This window comes from Myodes glareolus, chromosome 13 (assembly GCF_982192425.1).
Source record: "Myodes glareolus chromosome 13, mMyoGla1.1, whole genome shotgun sequence".
Taxonomy (NCBI): Eukaryota; Metazoa; Chordata; class Mammalia; order Rodentia; family Cricetidae; genus Myodes; species Myodes glareolus.
Window position 1 is genome coordinate 19,800,986 of NC_142038.1, and position 18,495 is coordinate 19,819,480.

Here is an 18,495-nt window from a genome sequence, read left to right on the forward strand (position 1 = left end):
AAAAAATGTTTTTTCCCTCATATGTTGGCAAGAAAGTTGTTTGCCAATCCTTTAATGGGCAGAGTCAGATAAGCAGAGGTTGGCACCTTCAGATGAAAAGTCTCCCACTGATATGGATCATTGCCAAAGAGGTGACAACCCTTTCTCTAATTATAGGTTAGGAAGTAGTCATATAAACAGAACAAATAGCATCTCTTCTTTTTTCTTACAATAAAAAATATATTTATGGAAAAAGTAGATCTTGAATTTTCGTTTTTTATATAAATTTTTATTTTTTTCTGAGAATTTCATACATAAGTACTGTATTGCATCATTTCTATCCCTCCCTTACTCCCTACAGCTCCTTCCATGTTCTTTCCACTCGTTCTCAAATTCATAACCTTTTTTTCATAATCATTGTTTTTTCTTTTATACAATCCACTATTGTCCATTCAAAAATTTACTAAAGCATGTTAGTATAAAATCTTTGAATGTATAAAAGTATGATTCAAAATAATTCTTGTAGAATGACATATTTTAGCTTTATTTACAATTTCTATAATTTTGCACTATTTGTAGTTTGTATAAGGTTGGTCAATTTTTAAAAATCTATTAATGTTATTTACTCCACTAATAATTTAGCAATTGATCTTCTGTTGTTGAAGATGCATTAAAAGGTCGATGTTCATTTATGATAAAAAGCATTGTTAGGAAACAATGTAGGGAATGAATGTCTTCAGTTTAGTAGAACATAACTTTCAAAAAAAATAAGAACCATATTGGAAAAACTTGAAGTTGTATTTCTACTTAAATTTAGGAAAAACACGATGAATCTCTCAATCTCTGCTTCCTGTCACCACTGTATAGAAGACTCCAGCCAGGAAAAGACGGAGAGTAAGGGCTCTACTAGCAAATCCCTTCACCTGGGAATCTCCAAGACAGACCAGTAAAATGCATGAGCAAGAGTTCATGAAACACAAGCAATATCAAGTCTACTCAATTTCATGAGCAGTCAAAGATGGGCATCAGACATCTGTCAAATTACCAAGACTTTGAGGGCATAATGAATTGGTGAAGATACAGGCCCACTGGAACTTTTGCACTCTAGTAGTGAGAGTGTGGTTGGCATAACCATTTCGGAAAGACAGTTTTCAATTCTTGGTTAAGTTGAAGCATGTCTATTCAATGAACATATTCTGGAGAAACTATTTTGCATGTTCACACACAGGAATGTTCATAGAATGATTAGCAATTCGGGCAAAGCCAGGTAGCAGACAATAACAAAAGAACAAAGTATGAATTCATACAGGGAAATAAAGGATCAATGGAAAACAGAAATTCTCACTACTCGAAAGCCGTGTAAGGCAGATGCAATATAAATTTGGTCAGCTGCTGTGGAAATCAGACATGAGTTATACTTAGCTGTGTTGAGCATGTCAGTCTTTGAGGAAGGCCATGTCTCTGGATGGCCATGTCCCACATTTTTCCCAGCTCAGCATATAAGCACTTTCCCCCTCTTGAATATGACTTTCTTCTCTTCTGGCACATCCTTAACCCTTATAAATCATACTTTTTCTACCCTATGTCTTTTCTTTGTTTTCCCCAGAAGCTCTTATACAACAGGATTTGGAGACAGAAGGCAAGAAGCTGTCTCTTGCAGAAGATGCTGAGAATCCAGGGAGACTAGAGTAGCCTTGGATCCTTTTATCACTGATAGTTCTCTCTAGTTTGGCAAGGACTTGCCACTGCAACCTCCTACACTCTGAGCCTCTTCTTTAACTGTGTTATTAATGGGTGAACTTGAAAGCTTGCTTCTTTTACTACTATTTAGAATGCCATGTTTCAATTTTGGATATCTATTACTTAATGCATAATAATACAATGTTCAGTGATTTTATGTGCCTACATTTTGAACTTGCTTAAAAGAAAAAGATTTTTTTTCATCATATCATATCCTTGGATTGGGTCTCTAGTAATAGCATGATGCTTGAAATGTTTTGGTCTTATGAGTATGAGTATGGTTATTCCATACTCAAAAACATGATTCTAACTCTGATTCTCTCTCTCTCTCTCTCTCTCTCTCTCTCTCTCTCTCTCTCTCTCTCTCTCTCCCTCATCCCTTATATCTCTCCTTCCTTCCATCCCCTAATACAGTACATATTATATATTCCTGAATAGGACTCAAATGGGTTAATATGTGAATTTTCCATTTTGAGAGATTTTTGCTTTCAACGTTTGAGGAAATGGAAGTAGGGAGAGATTTAAAGAGTAAGTGGAATCCTGAGTGAGCAAAGAAGACTTATAGTGAAGAGTCATTTATTCTTGGAAATTCAAAAGCTGACTACATGAGAGATGGACTATTTAGTGGTGGCAATTAATGACCATATTTGTCTTACAAGAACACTATAGTTTCTAAACTGAGGCACTCTCTATTATGGTTTAGGTAAGTGGCCCTCATGTGTAAAAGACTTGGTCTTTAGTTAGCTGCTACCAAAAGCAGCCTTTAAGAGGTGGGGTCTGATGGTAAATCTTAGTTTATTGAGATTTTACCATCAAAGAAGACTATCGGACACCCATCTTTTCTTTTTGCCATGGGTTTCTGGCTGCCATGAGTTGTTTTAATACATGTTTCCATCATGATGAGCTGCTTCGCCATAGGCCCAACCAACAGCCAGGTACCAAGAACCAAAACCTCTCAATTTATGAGACAAAATAAATTTTTCCTTTTTAAAAGTTGATTAAATGTTCGTATTTACCACAGAAATAGAAACCTAACCAACACAGTTAGTTAGCTAGATGGTTAAAAAGTACTTTAACATAGAGAATTGGTTGCCATGGCCTCCAACTTGGAAAGGCCTCCTAGGACAATTTTGCTAGGTACCCACAATAGAACAAATATTTGCTTAACCCAAAGTTCTCACATTTGTATTGCTATGTTACTTTGTATATTGTTCTTTTCAGCCCATAATTTCATCTCTCTAGATACAATATAAAGTTTGCAGCTGCAGGAAGACTGTCAATTAGAAAGCCAGCTATGTATGGTAAACACTAGCTAGTGGGATTATCACCATCTATTAAAGAAAGATGCTGGCCAGAAGCATCAGCACTTGTCAGATTGTCATGCCATTTGACCCCTTTACAATATTCAAATCAGGGGTCAAAAGTTCTACTGATACCTGTTGCAGGAGAGCATCTTCTTGAATGCATCCCTGAGCTCTGGACTCCAAAAGGCATATATAAAGGGGTCAATGACTGCATTACACATGATCAACATGCCATTGATCTGGAAGAGAGACATGTAGCAAACACAGTAAGGGTTATTCGGGCAGAAGGTCATTAAGAGGACATGGAGGACAAAGGGGGCCCAACAGAAGTTGAAGACCCCAAGAAGGATAGTCAGTGTGATGGCACCTTTCATGTTGGCTGTAGGTAGAGTAGAGATCTTCCTAGCATGGGAGCGGGCAAGTAAGAACATATGAATGTAGAGACACAGGATGAAAACTAGCATCAAAGGGAAGAGTGACGTGAAGGTGATCACGGTGGGGATGTGGTGGGAGAAGATCACCATGGCGATGCCGCTCCCCATGCAGAATATCCAGATTACTGCTAGGGTGATGACGGTGTGGCGCATGGTCACAATGCTGTGGTATTGCAGGGCATGGAAGATGGTGATGTAGTGGTGAGCAGCAATCACAGACAGGCTGAAGATAGAGCCCAGCAAAGAGAGGATGAACAAGCAGTCAATGATGTCATCGGCTGTACTTTCAAAATTGCCACGAGGCTCGAGATAACCCCGATTTCTGAACATGATCAGAATGTTTTCCAATATCTTGTACAGACTGCCCAACATGTCAGAAATGGCCAAACTGCAGATAAAAAAGTACATGGGGGACTGGAGATTCTTATTCTTGATCACAGCCAGGAGGACAATCAGGTTCTCCAGAACTCCAATGATGGAGATTGTGAAAAATATCTCTTCTGGCAAAACTGCATCAGGGCAATCTGAATTGTTTCTTGCCGTGTCATTGGTGTGTTCATATGGACTGATAATACGTTTCATTTTTCCTGCTTGGGGTTAAGACAGATGGTGCTTGAACTTGACCAGACAGAAATCTTGATGGGTTCTTCAGAATATTTCTTTGTGAGGGAAGATCTGAAGTTAAAGAGAACACATGAAAACACATATTGCAGAAAGACTACAGAATAAAAACAAGCCACATTAGCTTTAAGAAAACTATATTCCTTCCATAAACTGTCATACCGTGGCAATTTAAACAACACATTTTACTACACCCTCATAGTAGCCGACTTACGAGTAATGTTTGCAGTGGAATTTTGAGCTCTGAGATAATGGAAAGTCATCCTTTTCTCTCTCTCCATTCCATTTTACCCTCATGAATGATGTAGCTGTGTAGAACAGATGAGAGTGAATGCCAGTAGGCCCTTGGGCGAGAGAAGAGTGAAAGGAAGGAGAAGTGTATGGAGAAGGAGGAAAACACAGAATCTTCTCCACCTTGAAGGTCAGGATGGGGTCTGTGAACTGATGTGACCTGTAGATCCTTTCTTTTTCATCCCTTTATCTTTCTGGGTCACAGCCTGACCATAAAGGTGTTAATAAGTGGTTCACATAGTGTGAACATTATTACTTCAATTTCCAAAGCTGTTAGGACCTGGGCTTAGGGCTGTGCACCTGTCATAGTCCCAACTACTCAGGAAGCCAGAGTGGGAAGATCTCTTGAACTCAGGATTTCCACTCCAGCTTGAGCAGCAGAAAGAGAATTGTCTCAAAGCAACAGCAAGACCCAAAGCCAAAGACACAGAAGGCAAGCACAGAGCTCTTGGGGTGATTGGACATCTTCTCTGGTGATGTCCAATAATTTTCATAATGCCTCAAAGTGTCCCCTCAAAGTAGATTATGTGCTTTTTAGGCTCTCTTGAATCCTTCTGAGGAAAGGTCAGCCCAAATATGTAGCAATTCCTCTGTGGTCTGGAGGCTTCACATTTATTGCTCTTTTGGAGACCAACTGGATTTTCTTGTCCTATGTAGTTGAGTGTGTCTTCTTATCGGGCATTTAGATTCTGACTGTTGACAGTTGTGTTCTCACATCTTACAGAGTCTGGTAGTTTGAATGTAATTGACCCCCATCAGCTTACAGGGAGAGGCACTATTACGATGTGTGGCTTTGTTGGAGTAGGTGTGGTCTTGTTGGAGGAAGTGTGTCACTGCGGAGGCAGCCTTTAAGTTCTCGTAGATGCTCAAGATACCACCCAGAGTCTCAGTCCATTTCCTTTTGCCTTCTGATCAAGAGCTAGTTCCATGTCTGCCTGCATGCTGCCATGCTCACTGCCATGACAATAAAGGACTGGACCTCTGAACTGTAAGTCAGCCCAATTAAATGTCTTCTTTTATAAGAGTTGCTGTGGCCATAGTGTCTCTTCACAGTAATAGAAACCATAACTAAGACACAGAGTCAGTGTGGTCTCCTAGGAACAGAACTGAAGTGACTTGTGCAGGCTTTCAGATATGCCAGGCTAAGCTGAAGAAAAGAGTGTGTGCCTGTTAGGGTTGGGGTGAGGCTTTCTGGAATTACCTTTGAGTGAAGTAGGGTCTCTCTCAGGATCTCAGATTCTCAACTAACTTCTTCATTTTTGCTTTTAGTTGATTCTTATGAGACATGAAGCCACTGACAGCTGTGACGGAAGTTTAGCAAACTTCCACCTGACTTGACTTCTAATTCCATTTATTTCTGTGTCCTGTGTGGAGTCGATGTGTTTTTATTGGCCAAGGAGCCTAAATGAAATTGTGTACTGCTGTCCACTGTGGTGAGTGGGGTAAACAAGCTGACCTGTAGGGATGGCAAGGCTGGTGTATCAGGCACGGGTGTGGTTTTTCTACCATTGTGGCTTTTGCTACAACGAAGCATGGCAAGTTCCTGACTTGAAGCTTTATGATTTATGTGTTTTATAGAGGCATTCCTAATTATATCTAGCAGCTGATTACCTTGAAGGCACCATTATCAGATATGCTACTGAAGACTCTTCCTATAATGTCCCCCGCAACCACTCTGCCTTTGCCAGCAAAGTTCAAAAAACAGGCTACGGAAAAGTTTTGAAATTACCAATGAAGTGGAAATTTTCAACATTTTTCTTTCTTTTTTGTCATTTTAAAATTAGGACTTTGAGTTTTGTTCCATGCATTTTGATCACATTCACTTCTATCCCCCAACCCCTCCAAGATCCATCTCCTCTTCCAGACCCATACAACCTCGGGTCTTCCTCTTAATTAAAACCAAACGAAAACAAAACAAACCAGTAAGCACAATTTGTGCTCCTTAGGTACGCTTGAATTTATGGCCTTCTACTGAATCATGGGCTGACCTACTGGGAACACACCCTTAAAGAAAACTGACTCTCTTTCTCCCTCCCCCAGCAGTTATCAGTTGTCAATAGCTCCTCAAGAAGGGGTGGGATGTCACATGTAACTTCCTTCTCCATGTTAGGCTTTTGTCTGGCATGAGCTTGTGTATGTCATATGCTTGTTATCATAGTTACTATGAGTTCAAATGTGCGACTGCCCTGTTGTGTCTGAAAAACACTGTTCCCCGGTAGTCATCTACTGCCACTGGCTTTTTTAATCCTTCTACTTCCTCTTCCACAGTGATCCCTGAGTCTTGAAAGGAGGGGTATGATACAGATGTCCCATGTAGAGATGAATATTCATTTATTTCTCATTCTCTGTACTTTGATCAGTTATAGTTCTCTGGTTTTCATCTCCATCTATTGAAAACAGAAGCTTTTCCTTTGAGAGTTAAGAGAAGCATTAATCTATGGGTACATCAGGAGATGGTTTGATATTATGCCTGCTTAGCAAAGAAACAGCAGTAGGTTCCCCTCTAGGTCCTTTTTTAGCCATTGGTTTTTGGCTTGCATAATGGTGCCAATATGGGTTTCAGTGTACAGCGGAGCAGGTTTTAAATCTAATCAGAAAGTGGTTGGTTAGTGCTATGACATTCATGCCACTATTGCACTAGTGGGCATGTCTTCCCATGCTGACTGGTCATTATTGTACCTTGATAATTTCACATCTTGGTAAATTTATGATTAGTTTTCTCCTCTAGTAGTGTAGAAAGCACCTTAAAGCACCATGAATATGTCTAGTAAGCATGAAACTTCCAGGTGAGCACTAACTTGATTTCTCCATGTTCTGATGACTCACATAGACGGTGCCTTCAGCATTAAACTCTTACTCTCAAATTTTGAGGCAAGCCAATAGCAATGGCAATAACTTTTAACATTGGGGGTACCTTATTGCCCAACAATTTCAGAAAGAGGTAATCTATTCCTGACACTGAACTTTTTATTTGTTAGCATGTGATATCCAGTGACCCTTTATGGGGTAACTCCATTTAATTTCTTTATATATGTTGATGGAGGAAGGTCATCTGTCTATGTGTTACTTTCATTGGTTAATAAAGAAACTGCCTTGGCTTTTGATAGGATAGCAGCTTATATAGGCAGAGTAGACAGAACAGAATGCTGGAGAAAAAGCAGAGTCAGGCTGAGGCAGAGAGTTGCCTGCCATGAAGCTGCCAGGTCAGACATGCTGAATATTTCCCGACAAGCCATGACCTTGTGGTGAGATACAGATTATTAGAAATGGGTTGAATCAATATGAGGGAGTTAGGCAATAAGATGCTACAGATAATGGGCCAGTCAGTGTTTAAATGAATGTAGTTTCCGTGTAATTATTTCGGGCGTAAACTAGCCAGGAGTAGGGCGGCGGGAACGTGGCCTGCTGCTCCTTCTACAATATGTGTTTGTATATATTAGTATGTAGAATATACAAAGACCTAAAATATCCTAAACATTAAAAAAAACCAAACAACCCAGCTTAAAAATGGGGCATGGTGCCAAACAGAGAGTTGTCAAAAGATAAAAAAGAAATGACTGAGAAAAACCTTTTTGATGTTCAATATCCTTAGCAATCATGGAAATGCAAAAATACTTTGAGAATTTATACTACACCAGTTAGAATGTCTAAGATCTAGTAAACAAACCCCAAGTGATAATGAAGGGTGCTGATATGAATATGGGAAAAGGGGAACATTTATTCTTCACTCATAGCAGTGCAAACTGGTACAGTCACCATAAAAGTCAAGCCAGAACTATCACCACCACACAACTCAGCTCTACCACTGAGGCCTATTCTCTGATAAAACTCAATCCCCCCACAGACATACCTGTTCCTCCAGGTTTGTTGCTGCTCTCTTCACAACAGCCAAGAAATGAAGACAGCCAAGATGCCCAGCAGCTGGTGAATGGATTTTAAAATATGTAGAGCATTTGCAAAATGAAATAGAATTTAGCTGTCAAGAAAAACAGAATTCTGACTGTTATGAGTGAATGAATGAAGCGGTAAACAATCACTTAAGGTAATCCAGAAACAGTGAACGTTGCACATTTTCTCTCATTTGGGGATTTTAACTTTGAATCTTCAACGAGTGTGTATTCTATTCAGAATAATATAGAAGTCAGGAGATTAGTAAGGAGGGGATTTCAAGAGAGGGGAGATAGAACCTTTTTGTATAAAGGGATCCAGGGGAATGATGGAGCAAGAAAGGCTAGGTGAGTGGGGAAAGGGAGGGCAGAATAGAGGAAGGCGCGGGGAGGAGGGTAAGTACACTGGAGACATTTGAAAAAGCTGCGTAGAAACCCACTACTATAGAAGTTTCAGAAAGTACATACATAAGCAGATGTAGAAAGTTAAAATCTTATAAATATAGTTGATGTCAGTCTTATGTAGGATCTGAAAATGTTGACCTCAGCAAAGCTGGCAGAAGAGCAGTGGCTTAGGAACGTGAATGAAGACAGCGTGGTTAAGGGGACCTGTGATACATTATAGTTAGACAGAGGGCCATGCTCTGGTGTTTTGTTGTATGGTAAGGTGACTATATATCAGTGTTATTATTGTCAATTGATGTGGGAGAATTGTCTGTATTCTGTCAATCATATTTTAATAAAACGCTGATTGGCCAGGCAGGCAGTATAGGTGGGAAAACCAGACAGGAAGTAGAGGTGATGCAATGAGAACAGGAGAATTCTGGGAAGCAGAGAAGTTCCTCAGCCACTCCTGCGCAGACCACCGAAGAGGCAGCATGTAACGTGCCCAGCTGAGAAAGGTATGGAGCCATTATGGCTAACATAGATGAGAATAATGGGTTAATATAAGTTATAAGAGTTAACAAGAAGCCTGACCTAATGGGCAAATCAGTTTATAACCTTATGGAGTCTTGTGCTTGATTTTCTTTGGGGCCTGCCTGCTGTGGGGTACTGGGCGGGACGGATACCCCAACAAGCCAGCCCCTCATACTACAGTCAATACTGTGGATGTAAGCTCCAGCTTTGGTGGGAGTATGAGCTGCTGCTGGATATATAAGGGGACGGGTGTGGGAATAGAGCTTTGGTTGGTACTCGGTCTTATTGCTGGAACTGAGACTGTTGTGTCTTCAAATGCAACAGATTGGGCTGGGTTTGTAGCTATTCTTTATGTAAATGGACTAGTGGTTGCTGAAGCCTGGGTTTGGGAAGTCAACACCACACCCAGAACTTCCCTAGACTCCATCAAAAGTGAAGAAGGTCTGGGGAAATACTAGAGGAGATGCATGGAGGGAGAGACCTAACATCTAGTAGACCTGGGGACCCAGAACCACCAGTGGCAGGGGCATTGACAGGGACATGAGCACTTGTTCACTTGTTCTGGTTCACTTTCCTGGCATTTCTATATGCTCTCGGGGGATGCTACTGAGAGTAGCTAGCCCTCTGGTTCTTAAACCACACCTGGATCTGGTACTCCTTCAAGCGAGTTTCTCCCCCCCCCCCAGATCCATATGTTGCTTATATGTAGGAAACTTGCAAAATCTCAAAATTCCTTGGTGAACTTGGTGTGTTCACTCTGCTCATTGCTTGAAGCCTTGAGGGGAAGTTGAGGCCCTGGAGGGACTTGGAGAGCCAGACCTGGGAGACAAGGTGGATCTGAGGGACATGGGTAAAAATGGAAACTTGGGTTCACTTGGGGTCCTGGAGGCATCTGTAGACCTGCAGGGAAGGGGCTTTGAGGGCATTTGGAGATGATGGGCATTAGGGGGTCTGGAGGCATTTGGAGAGCTGGGGCACCTGTGTATTTAGAAACAGTGGGGGATCTTCCTCCATTGGAACATCTAGGAAATCAGCAGGATTCTATATCTTGGTACACTCTGTTCAGGTGTTTGAAGATTTTGTTACAGGATCTGGGGCTTGTCACCTCTGATTGTTGGGCCCTCCTTACCCACTAATACAATCTTGCAACCAATTTTGAATGTTCTCACCCAAGAGAAATCATAAATATTTAAGTTGATATACATGCTAATTATTCAAGTTTGAGCACCACTTACAATGTATTGCATGTATCAAATCATCACATTGTTTCCCCATAAACATGCATAACTGCTATGTATGAAAAAATAGCATTATGAAGAAACTAACTTTAGGAGCAACCTGAAAATTAACTTTGCAGCTTGCAAATTAGCAAAATGCACGCAATGATCCTCTTTGAAAGGCTATTAGTCTTCATGAGTCCTTCTCGCTTTCAAAATAAAATTTCAGTTTTAAAACAACTGGGGCCCAAGGTAAGAATGTAGCTCAGTTAGTGAAGTGTTTGCCTAGCATGCTCAAAGTGGTGATTTCCCTTCCTCACCCCCTTAGACTGGACTTGGTGATGCACACCTGTAATGCTAGCAGCTGGAGGTGGAGCTAAGAGGATGTAAAGTTCAAGGCCATCCTAGGTCAGCATCTCTGAAATATTTCAAACAGATCACCATTTTGTTCTAATCAGTAAACACTAGGCATTATATATCATTTTTAAAAAGTTTAAATTTTTTTGTGCTAGAGAGGATGTGGAGTAAGGGGAACACTCCTCCATTGTTGGTGATAGTGCAAACTTGTATAGCCACTTTGAAAATCAGTATAGTGATTTCTCAGAAAATTAGAAATCAATCTACCTAAAGGCCCAGCAATACCACTGTTGAGTATATACAAAAAGGATGCTCAATCATCACAAGGACATGTGCTCAACTATGTTCATAGCAGCATTGTTTGTCATAGACAGAACCTGGAAACAACCTAGATACTACTCAACCAAAGAATGGAGAAAGAAAATGTGGTACATTTACACAATGGAATACTACATAGTAGTAAAAAATAACGACATCTTGAAATCTGTGGGCAAATGGATAAATCTTGAAAAAGCCACATTGAGTGAGGTAACCCAGACCCAGAAAGACAAATATCAAATGTACTCACTCATAAATGACTTCTAGACATAAAGCAAAGAAAAACCAACTACAGTCCACAATCCTAGAGGACCTAGACAACAAAGAGCACCCTAAGAGAGACATACATGGATATACATAGGAAGGAGAAAAATACAAGATCTCTTGAGAAATTGGTAATATGGGGCTCATGAGAAAATGTAGAAGGGGAGGAGGAAGAGAGGGGAGCTAGAGGCAAGTGCATCTCACTTAAGAGAGGCTTTCTGACTCAGCTTTAGAAGCAAAACCCTTGCAGTTCTATTAAGAGGCCCCACCACCAAATACTTAAATAGTATTGATGAATAGCCAATAGCATGCTTCTTGGTGGTGGCAGGGACCTTGAAACTCCATAGCATTGTGGCAATAAACATGGCTCTGACTAGTACCTCTGTCATGAGGTTAGGCTTTCAGAAAGCTAAGGAATGGAGTGGATCTAGCCGTTAAAGTCACGGCTTTAATCCTAGCCAAAACAGTAAATTAAAGACTCATGTGATAAAAAAAGAGAGATATACAGTAAAGATAGATTCAGACAAAAGAAACCTCTAAACGGTTTAAGTGTGTTTAAAAATATATGTAGTCTGGGGAGAGAAAAGAATAAAGATAAACTCCTTAAAATAAAAAAGAAAGAAAGAGAGTAGTTGGGTGTGATGGCCCACAACTTTGATCCCAACACTTGGGAGGCAGAGGCAGGCAGATCTCTGTGAATTCAAGGACAACCTACTCTACAGAGTGAATTCCAGAACAGCCAAAGATACACAGAGAAACCTATAGCTACCAAATTTCTTCCCTTCTCTCCTGGCGATTCGCAGGGCCATATGACCTCCGGCTTCCTGGAGTCTCTGCACCAGCTCTGGCTTGAGGGGATAACTTAGCAAGAACCTGGTTCTCTTTGTTATGGTGATTCCACTTGTATTCAAGGTCTTAGCAGTGGGCCATTAGCCTGCTTCCCCTGGCTGACCTTGCCCGAGGGGCCAGGAAGCTTTAATCTTCTCCTCCTGCTTCTGGTTGGGAGGAGGCCTTGCCTTTTTGATCCTGGTTGCCCACTGGTATAAATATCTGACTTGAGTTTAATAAAGTTGCCATTTACTCTTGTAGATGAGCCAGGTCTCTTTGTGTGTGTGTCTTCTTTTTCAACCCTCAGGAAATTGTCCCTTCTCATGGGCCCAAATTCAAAAAGCGCGCAGCCTGGGTCGGGCATGGGTATCCACTGAAAAACGCAGACTCCCACAAGAAACCTAATCTCAAAAAGCCAAAAGTTAAACGTAAAAATAAAAGAAATAGAATTTAAAATAAAGCCACATAAAGATGGAAAACACACAAAGAATCTGAATCCTGTATGTTATTACATTCTCTTTGAATTGTTTGAATGCTGAGGAAGGAGCAACAGCTGCTAAAACATATTTAAATATAAATGTTGCTAGATTAATCCAACATACAGATTTTGAAAATGTCTTGACTTCAAAATTAAAGTCAAAAGGTATGTTACTTTGGAGAAGAGTTTTTGCTTTTGTTTCCACAGGAAATTAGAGGTGGTGGATTAATTTTGGGTTAAGAAAAATCATGTTTGATCAGGGAGGACCCCCCCCCCGAAGAATCTCCAATAGGAGCAGATGGTCCAGATGATCCAACATTTCAGAGGAATTCTGCTGGAGTTTCCTCTGAGTTCTCCATCCAGAACAGTTTAAAGACTGTTGGCTGGGATGATCAAGCCTCACAGAAAATTCCATTCAGGACTTAACCATAATCCAAAATTTTCTTTAGGTCCCCATTTTTAAGATTATCAGCAGCCCCAATCAGCAGGAAATACCCTGGAAAACTATACCCACATTCCCAAAAAGATGGATTATGGATGTTTGCCTTTGTTTAGAATGCCAGTTACAAGTTGTTATGGATAATGGTCTGGAGAAAACTAAACAAAAGAGATCCTATTCAACGTTCTTGTTTTGAAAAAAACAATAGGGGAAGTGCTGTGGGATAATGGTCTGTACCCTGTACTTGTATTTTAGCCAGGCAGGAAGTATAGCTGGGGCAACCAGGCAGGAAGTAGAGGTGGGGCAACCAGAACAGGAGAATTCTGAGAAGAGGAAAGATTCAGTCTGTAGTCATCACCCAGATGCAGAGGAAGCAAGATGAGAAGGCCTTGCTAATAAAAGGTACCAAGCCATGTGGCTAACACAGACAAGAATTATGGGCTAGCATAAGTTATAAGAGTTAATTTAAAAAAGCCTGAGCTACTAGGCCAATTAGTTTATAATCAATGTAGAGCTCTGTGTGTTTCTTTGGGGCTGATCAGCTGTGGGAGCAGGTGGGACAGAAACCTTGGTCAACAATCTCCCAAGTGCTAGGCTCATACGCATGTGCCGCCCTGCCAAGATAGACTTGTAGCTGGTAGTAATGAAGCCTGTTAAAGGAAGCAGAAGGATGCCATGCTCACAGGCCTTGTTAGGTCCAGGATTCCTGTGACCAGTTCATGTTTACTCTCCCTGGTTTTGCAGAAAAGCTCCTTATATCCACAAGGGGTGACTGCACACTCTGACTCCAGAGCGCACCCCCTGACCTCTGTGGAGAAATCCCCACCACTGACTTTAGAGGGAGCCTCTTTCTGCACAGTCAGTGGAATGAAGTCTGAGCTTTGGACCACAGTGGGCAGAGCCCAGCAGCTTACCAAGCAACAAGACCAGGGAAATGACCAGAGTGAGGAATGAGAGTGCCTGGCCAGCCTTTCTACTTTCTATTTGTTTCTACTGCGGAATGGACAAAGAGCCCAAATACTTTAGGAGTCTAGGAAGCTTCTCCTGGGAGGAGAGCCACTACAGTAACCCTTTCTGCCTTGTCGGACCTTAACCTTAGCCAGCTAGACTCTCCCCACCCACTGCTGATCTCACTTACCTGACTGGTGTCAGGCACTTCAACTCCTCCTTGCTGGCCTTAGAGGCTTGGCTCCATAGACTTTTATCTAAGGGCCCTCCATTTGTGAAGTACAGGTTAAGTCTTAATTACTTTCAGATGTTCTTTTGCCCCACCATGTTGGATTCCATGTCATTCATGTTTTCCTCATACTTTGTGCTGAACAGTTATTTTAAAATGAATCTTCTAAATCCCAACAAACTGGCTCCTCATTACCAGGACAAAAGATGCCACTGCCACTGGTCACCATTCTTCCCCACCCCCATCCTGCCCAGACCTTAGGTCTCTCTGGCTCCCAGGGAGTCTTGCTTCTGTGCCTCTCTGTACCTTGTGCACAGAGCCCTTCAGCTTCTTTCAAGCAGATCTCAGATTTCCATAAATTGCCAGCCCCATCAAGTGTTCTTGTCGATAAGGTCTACTCTGCTAATCTTAAGCCCAGACAGCACAAAGCAAAAATCTTGGAGCAGAGAAAAGAATGCCAAGTAACTCTGCTTAGAAATTAGCTAAATTAAATATTTCGGTATAAAACAAGCCTAGAGATAATAATGAGATGTCTCCATGGGCTCCTAAAATGAAAAAGAAGGAATGAAAAAGCTGTCTTAAGTTGCTATAAGGATATGAGAAGCAAATCTCTTTCTCTGATAGGAGAGATGCAGAAGTCACTGAGAGGCAATTGTCTTTTGAAGCTACTCACCTGGTTTCTGCCCTCCCTTGTCCTGCCCCTGGCCTGAGGGCGATCCCCCCGCAAAGGTTGGAGGCTCTGTGCAACCTCACAGTCTTGTTTCTTTGTCGGAGCTGATGTGAGGTTTCATTTCAGCAATATGTTCTTGTTCTGGGTGCTCTGGGGCCCCACTCAAGGACTTAGGACTTGCAGCTAGGCAGTGCATAGGAATTTAGTAAACAGTGTAACAGTGTTGCTCAACATGTGAAGGAGTGGGCAGAAACCCTTCACTCCTCCTGGGACTGCAGGGAAGGAGGTCCCTTCTTTAGTCTTGCTCAAGGCCTTGCTCTCAGTAGCTCCATGTATCCCTTCCTGTTTTCATCCCTTTTGGACTTTGTATATTGCATGACAGCAAGGCAAGCAAAGCGGTGAGTGTATGCATGTTCTGAGTGATTTTCACTTTGGGGAACATCTGGCAATGAATATGCTTAACTCTTAAATATGCTGTGTCTTAAGGAGCTGCCCCAAGCTAGAGAACGACTGAAGAGCAGAGGAGGTGTGCATTGTCACTGAGCCACACAGGAGGTGTGTGGCAGTGAAAGTGTTGCTCCGAGTGGCAGGGAGCCATCATGTGCCAACTCCCTGGTCTTTTGGCAGCAAAACTCTCCTGTTTTTAAACATAGAAAGGATCATTCAGGAAGAGGTGAAAGGGAATGATTTTATTCTCATCTCTTGCTCCACTAGTGAAACCATGTCGTAACTCTTGGGTGGAGTTTGGTAATCATTTAAAGACCAAGAGAAAAATCAATGAATTCATTAGTAGGGAGGAAGTTTCAGGTAGATGAGGCAGTAATAAACTTTATTTTTATATTCTAATTAAAATTAAGATACTTAAGAAGGATGTAATACCATAGTTAAGAGGCTTTGCGATGTAACATTTTCTTATGTATGTTCTTAGCTGTTCTAGTCACGGTCCAAAGCATGAAAGGAGATAAGAAATTTGTACAAGATGTTCTTACCTTCAGCTCTGAAGTAGGATTTTTCTGGCCACGATGACTGAGAAGGAATGAGCTTTGAAGAAGAGGAAGCAAATGACGCTTGAGCTTTGTAGACAAGCTAGCAAATGATTCTTGGACCAGAAAAGGCCGGAACATATGCATCACTGGGAGACAGCTACTTGTTGTCATAACCTTGAGTAAATGTCACTTGAAATGAACTGCGTACTTCTGGTAACACAGAGCTGGAGAGACTGAAGGAAAGAATCTCATGAAGACAGTATTCCTGGCTCTAGAGAGAGGAGATTCTTTTGAGTGTTTCTGAAAATGTCTATGGCAGACTGTGAAATTGTAAACTTTCCCATTTTAAATGTCATTTTAGAATTGCATTTAATTATTCAAGGAAGGAATTAATAAGTTGGAATTTTCAGGGAATTTTTCTGGAGGAACAATTGTTTTAAAGTTACAAATGAACCTCCTAAGAGTTCCACCTTATCAACATTTGACTCCTTAACCTCATTGAGAATAAGAAAATAACCCTATCATTCATATTTCTAAGACAAACAAGGGACCAAAGGAACTTGTGTGCTCAAGGGTACCTGATGGGGCTTGGGCCAAGATAAAAAAGAAACCCAAATTTTTCTGCATTGCTAGTTCTTCTCTGACTAAATCTGTCCTGAAAACCACTACTAATAGTTCATCATTCAAACCACAATTTTTCAGTTTGGGGGACTGCAATGTTATTTTCTGTTTGCCAAGGTCTTCGGGAAAGGATTGCTTTTGATAAATGCCACATTACCGAGAAGCATGTGTCCATGTGTGTGTTAGAGATTGAACCCGGGGCCCCACAAATTCTAGGTCTGTACTCTACCAGAAGGCAGATGCCTAAGTCCATTCTGATTTTAAGTGTGGACTGGGTCATGATTTGGTTGGAGCTGGATTTATAGCCTGAGAGCTGAGCTCTATGACCAGGGCTACAATGGCATCACTATTTTACTTATAAATTATACTTATAATTAATTCCTGTTCACTCTCAAGATGGGACTGAACAAGAGAAAGGCAGAAAGGACATCATGGCATTACTGCAAGCTGATTTTCCCAACACCCTATTCAAAGTTAATAGCTTCCTCATGGGAAAGGAAAAGAGGAGTAGAAAACAGAGAAAGACTAGAACAGGGACCAGTGGGACAAAGGGAGAGGTAGGAGATGGGGGGGGCGTGCTATTTTAACAGTGGACAAAATCCTGGGGTTTGGAATGTAACTAACATATGTTTATGCTGAAATGTGCTGTTGATCCAACAATAATTTATGTAGTGTTTTCTATGTTCTAGCTATGGTCATTGCTCTTAGGTTTTACATATGTGGTCATTTTGTCTTCATAACACGGAGGCTGGGGGTACGATTCAGTGATGGTTGCCCAATATATTCAAGGTTCTGAATTTTATCCCCAGCACCACATTTTAAAATCTCCTGAATTTGATCCCCAGCGTCAGATTTTTCAAATCTTTTGCAACACGTGTGAGGTAAACTTTACCAAATATTATGATATTTCAGAGACCATGATAAGCATTTCTGATTTTGTTCTAAGGATGAGAAGAAACTACTGGCCTTTAGAAAGGGGGTGATTCAAAGTGCTTCTCTGGCTGCTTGTGGAAGATACACTACAGGGATAAGAAAATGGAGAGGGAGTGGAGGTGAGAGGTAGAGTCTTCATGGGGTATGCTGAAGGAGAGAAGGGCAAGTGGGAAAGTAAAACCAGATATAACCCTTTCAGACTGAAGTTTTGTTTTTAAAATAGGGCTGGAGATGTGGCTTAGTGGTCATGAGTGTGTACTCCTCTCACAGAGTTAGAGGCTAGGGTCCCAGCACCAAAATCAGGCAGTTCACAATCAATTATAATTTTGCTCCAGGGTCTGATTTCTTCTTGTGGCCTTCACAGGTACTCATGTGTATATACATCCATACAGATACATAATTAAAAATAAAGGCAAATATATAAAATAAAAATTATGAGTGTTAAAATTTTCCACCTGCTTTTTATGTGTTTATTTATTCTTTGAGAATTTCATTCTGCGTATTTTTGTCACTTTTGTTTCTATCCCTTTTCCCCCCCGCTCCCTGCAAACCCACGTCCTTTCTCTTTCTGAAGGAAAGGAAACCATGTCTCGGTTTGTGCTTTGAAAAATCCTAGAAAATACAAATCTGTGCCAGGTGTTTGTTCTAACGTATAACTCAGTGCTTTGTCTTTGAGGGGAAAAAGCCATTAATAGATATTAGGGACAAGATCAAAGTAAACAGAAGGTGTACAATGAGCTCTGTCTCATGAAGTCCTATTCAGCGCCCCAGACAGAGGTAGTCATTGATCAAGGAAAGGTGACAAGTTTTGTTCAGATGGGCAGTTACTCCCTGATAGCTTCATAGCTGCCTGCGTAGAAAAGAAAATCTTGTGTACACTGTCACAGTCTATAGGTTCCTATGTGTGTCCTGCTCTGTATGGAAAGACACTGTCTCCTTAAAGTCTGTCGCTGCTCTGGTTCTTATAATCTCCCTGCCCCCTCTTCTGCATGGATCCACAAGCCTTGCGGGGAGGGTGTGATAAAGGAATCTC

At 41.2% G+C, this 18,495-nt stretch overlaps 1 protein-coding gene and 1 long non-coding RNA gene across 3 annotated transcripts; one reads left to right on the forward strand and one right to left on the reverse strand.

Moving 5' to 3' along the window:
* Positions 1 to 246: 246 nt before the first annotated feature.
* On the reverse strand, positions 247 to 16,068 carry LOC148119963 (adrenocorticotropic hormone receptor-like). 2 transcript variants are annotated; one of them, XM_087895938.1, is made up of 3 exons: positions 15,912 to 16,068; positions 8,220 to 8,345; positions 247 to 4,132 (listed from the first exon to the last, which is right to left on the reverse strand). In XM_087895938.1, exon 3 carries the CDS (start codon positions 4,037 to 4,039, stop codon positions 3,146 to 3,148), a length of 894 nt encoding a protein of 297 aa, XP_087752064.1. In that variant the 5' UTR covers positions 4,040 to 4,132; positions 8,220 to 8,345; positions 15,912 to 16,068; the 3' UTR covers positions 247 to 3,145. The 2 variants fall into 2 exon arrangements, with proteins under 2 accessions (XP_087752064.1, XP_087752065.1); XM_087895939.1 differs by lacking the exon at positions 15,912 to 16,068 and adding an exon at positions 14,926 to 15,107.
* LOC148119964 (uncharacterized) lies at positions 15,197 to 17,914 on the forward strand. The gene is made up of 2 exons (XR_015734683.1): positions 15,197 to 15,320; positions 15,851 to 17,914. It is a non-coding gene; the product is annotated as an uncharacterized LOC148119964 (long non-coding RNA).
* The last annotated feature ends 581 nt before the right edge of the window (positions 17,915 to 18,495 follow it).

Coding starts and splice junctions, on each gene's coding strand:
- LOC148119963 (XM_087895938.1), bottom strand. CDS start 4,039: ATGAAACGTATTATCAGTCCATATGAACACACCAATGACACGGCAAGA.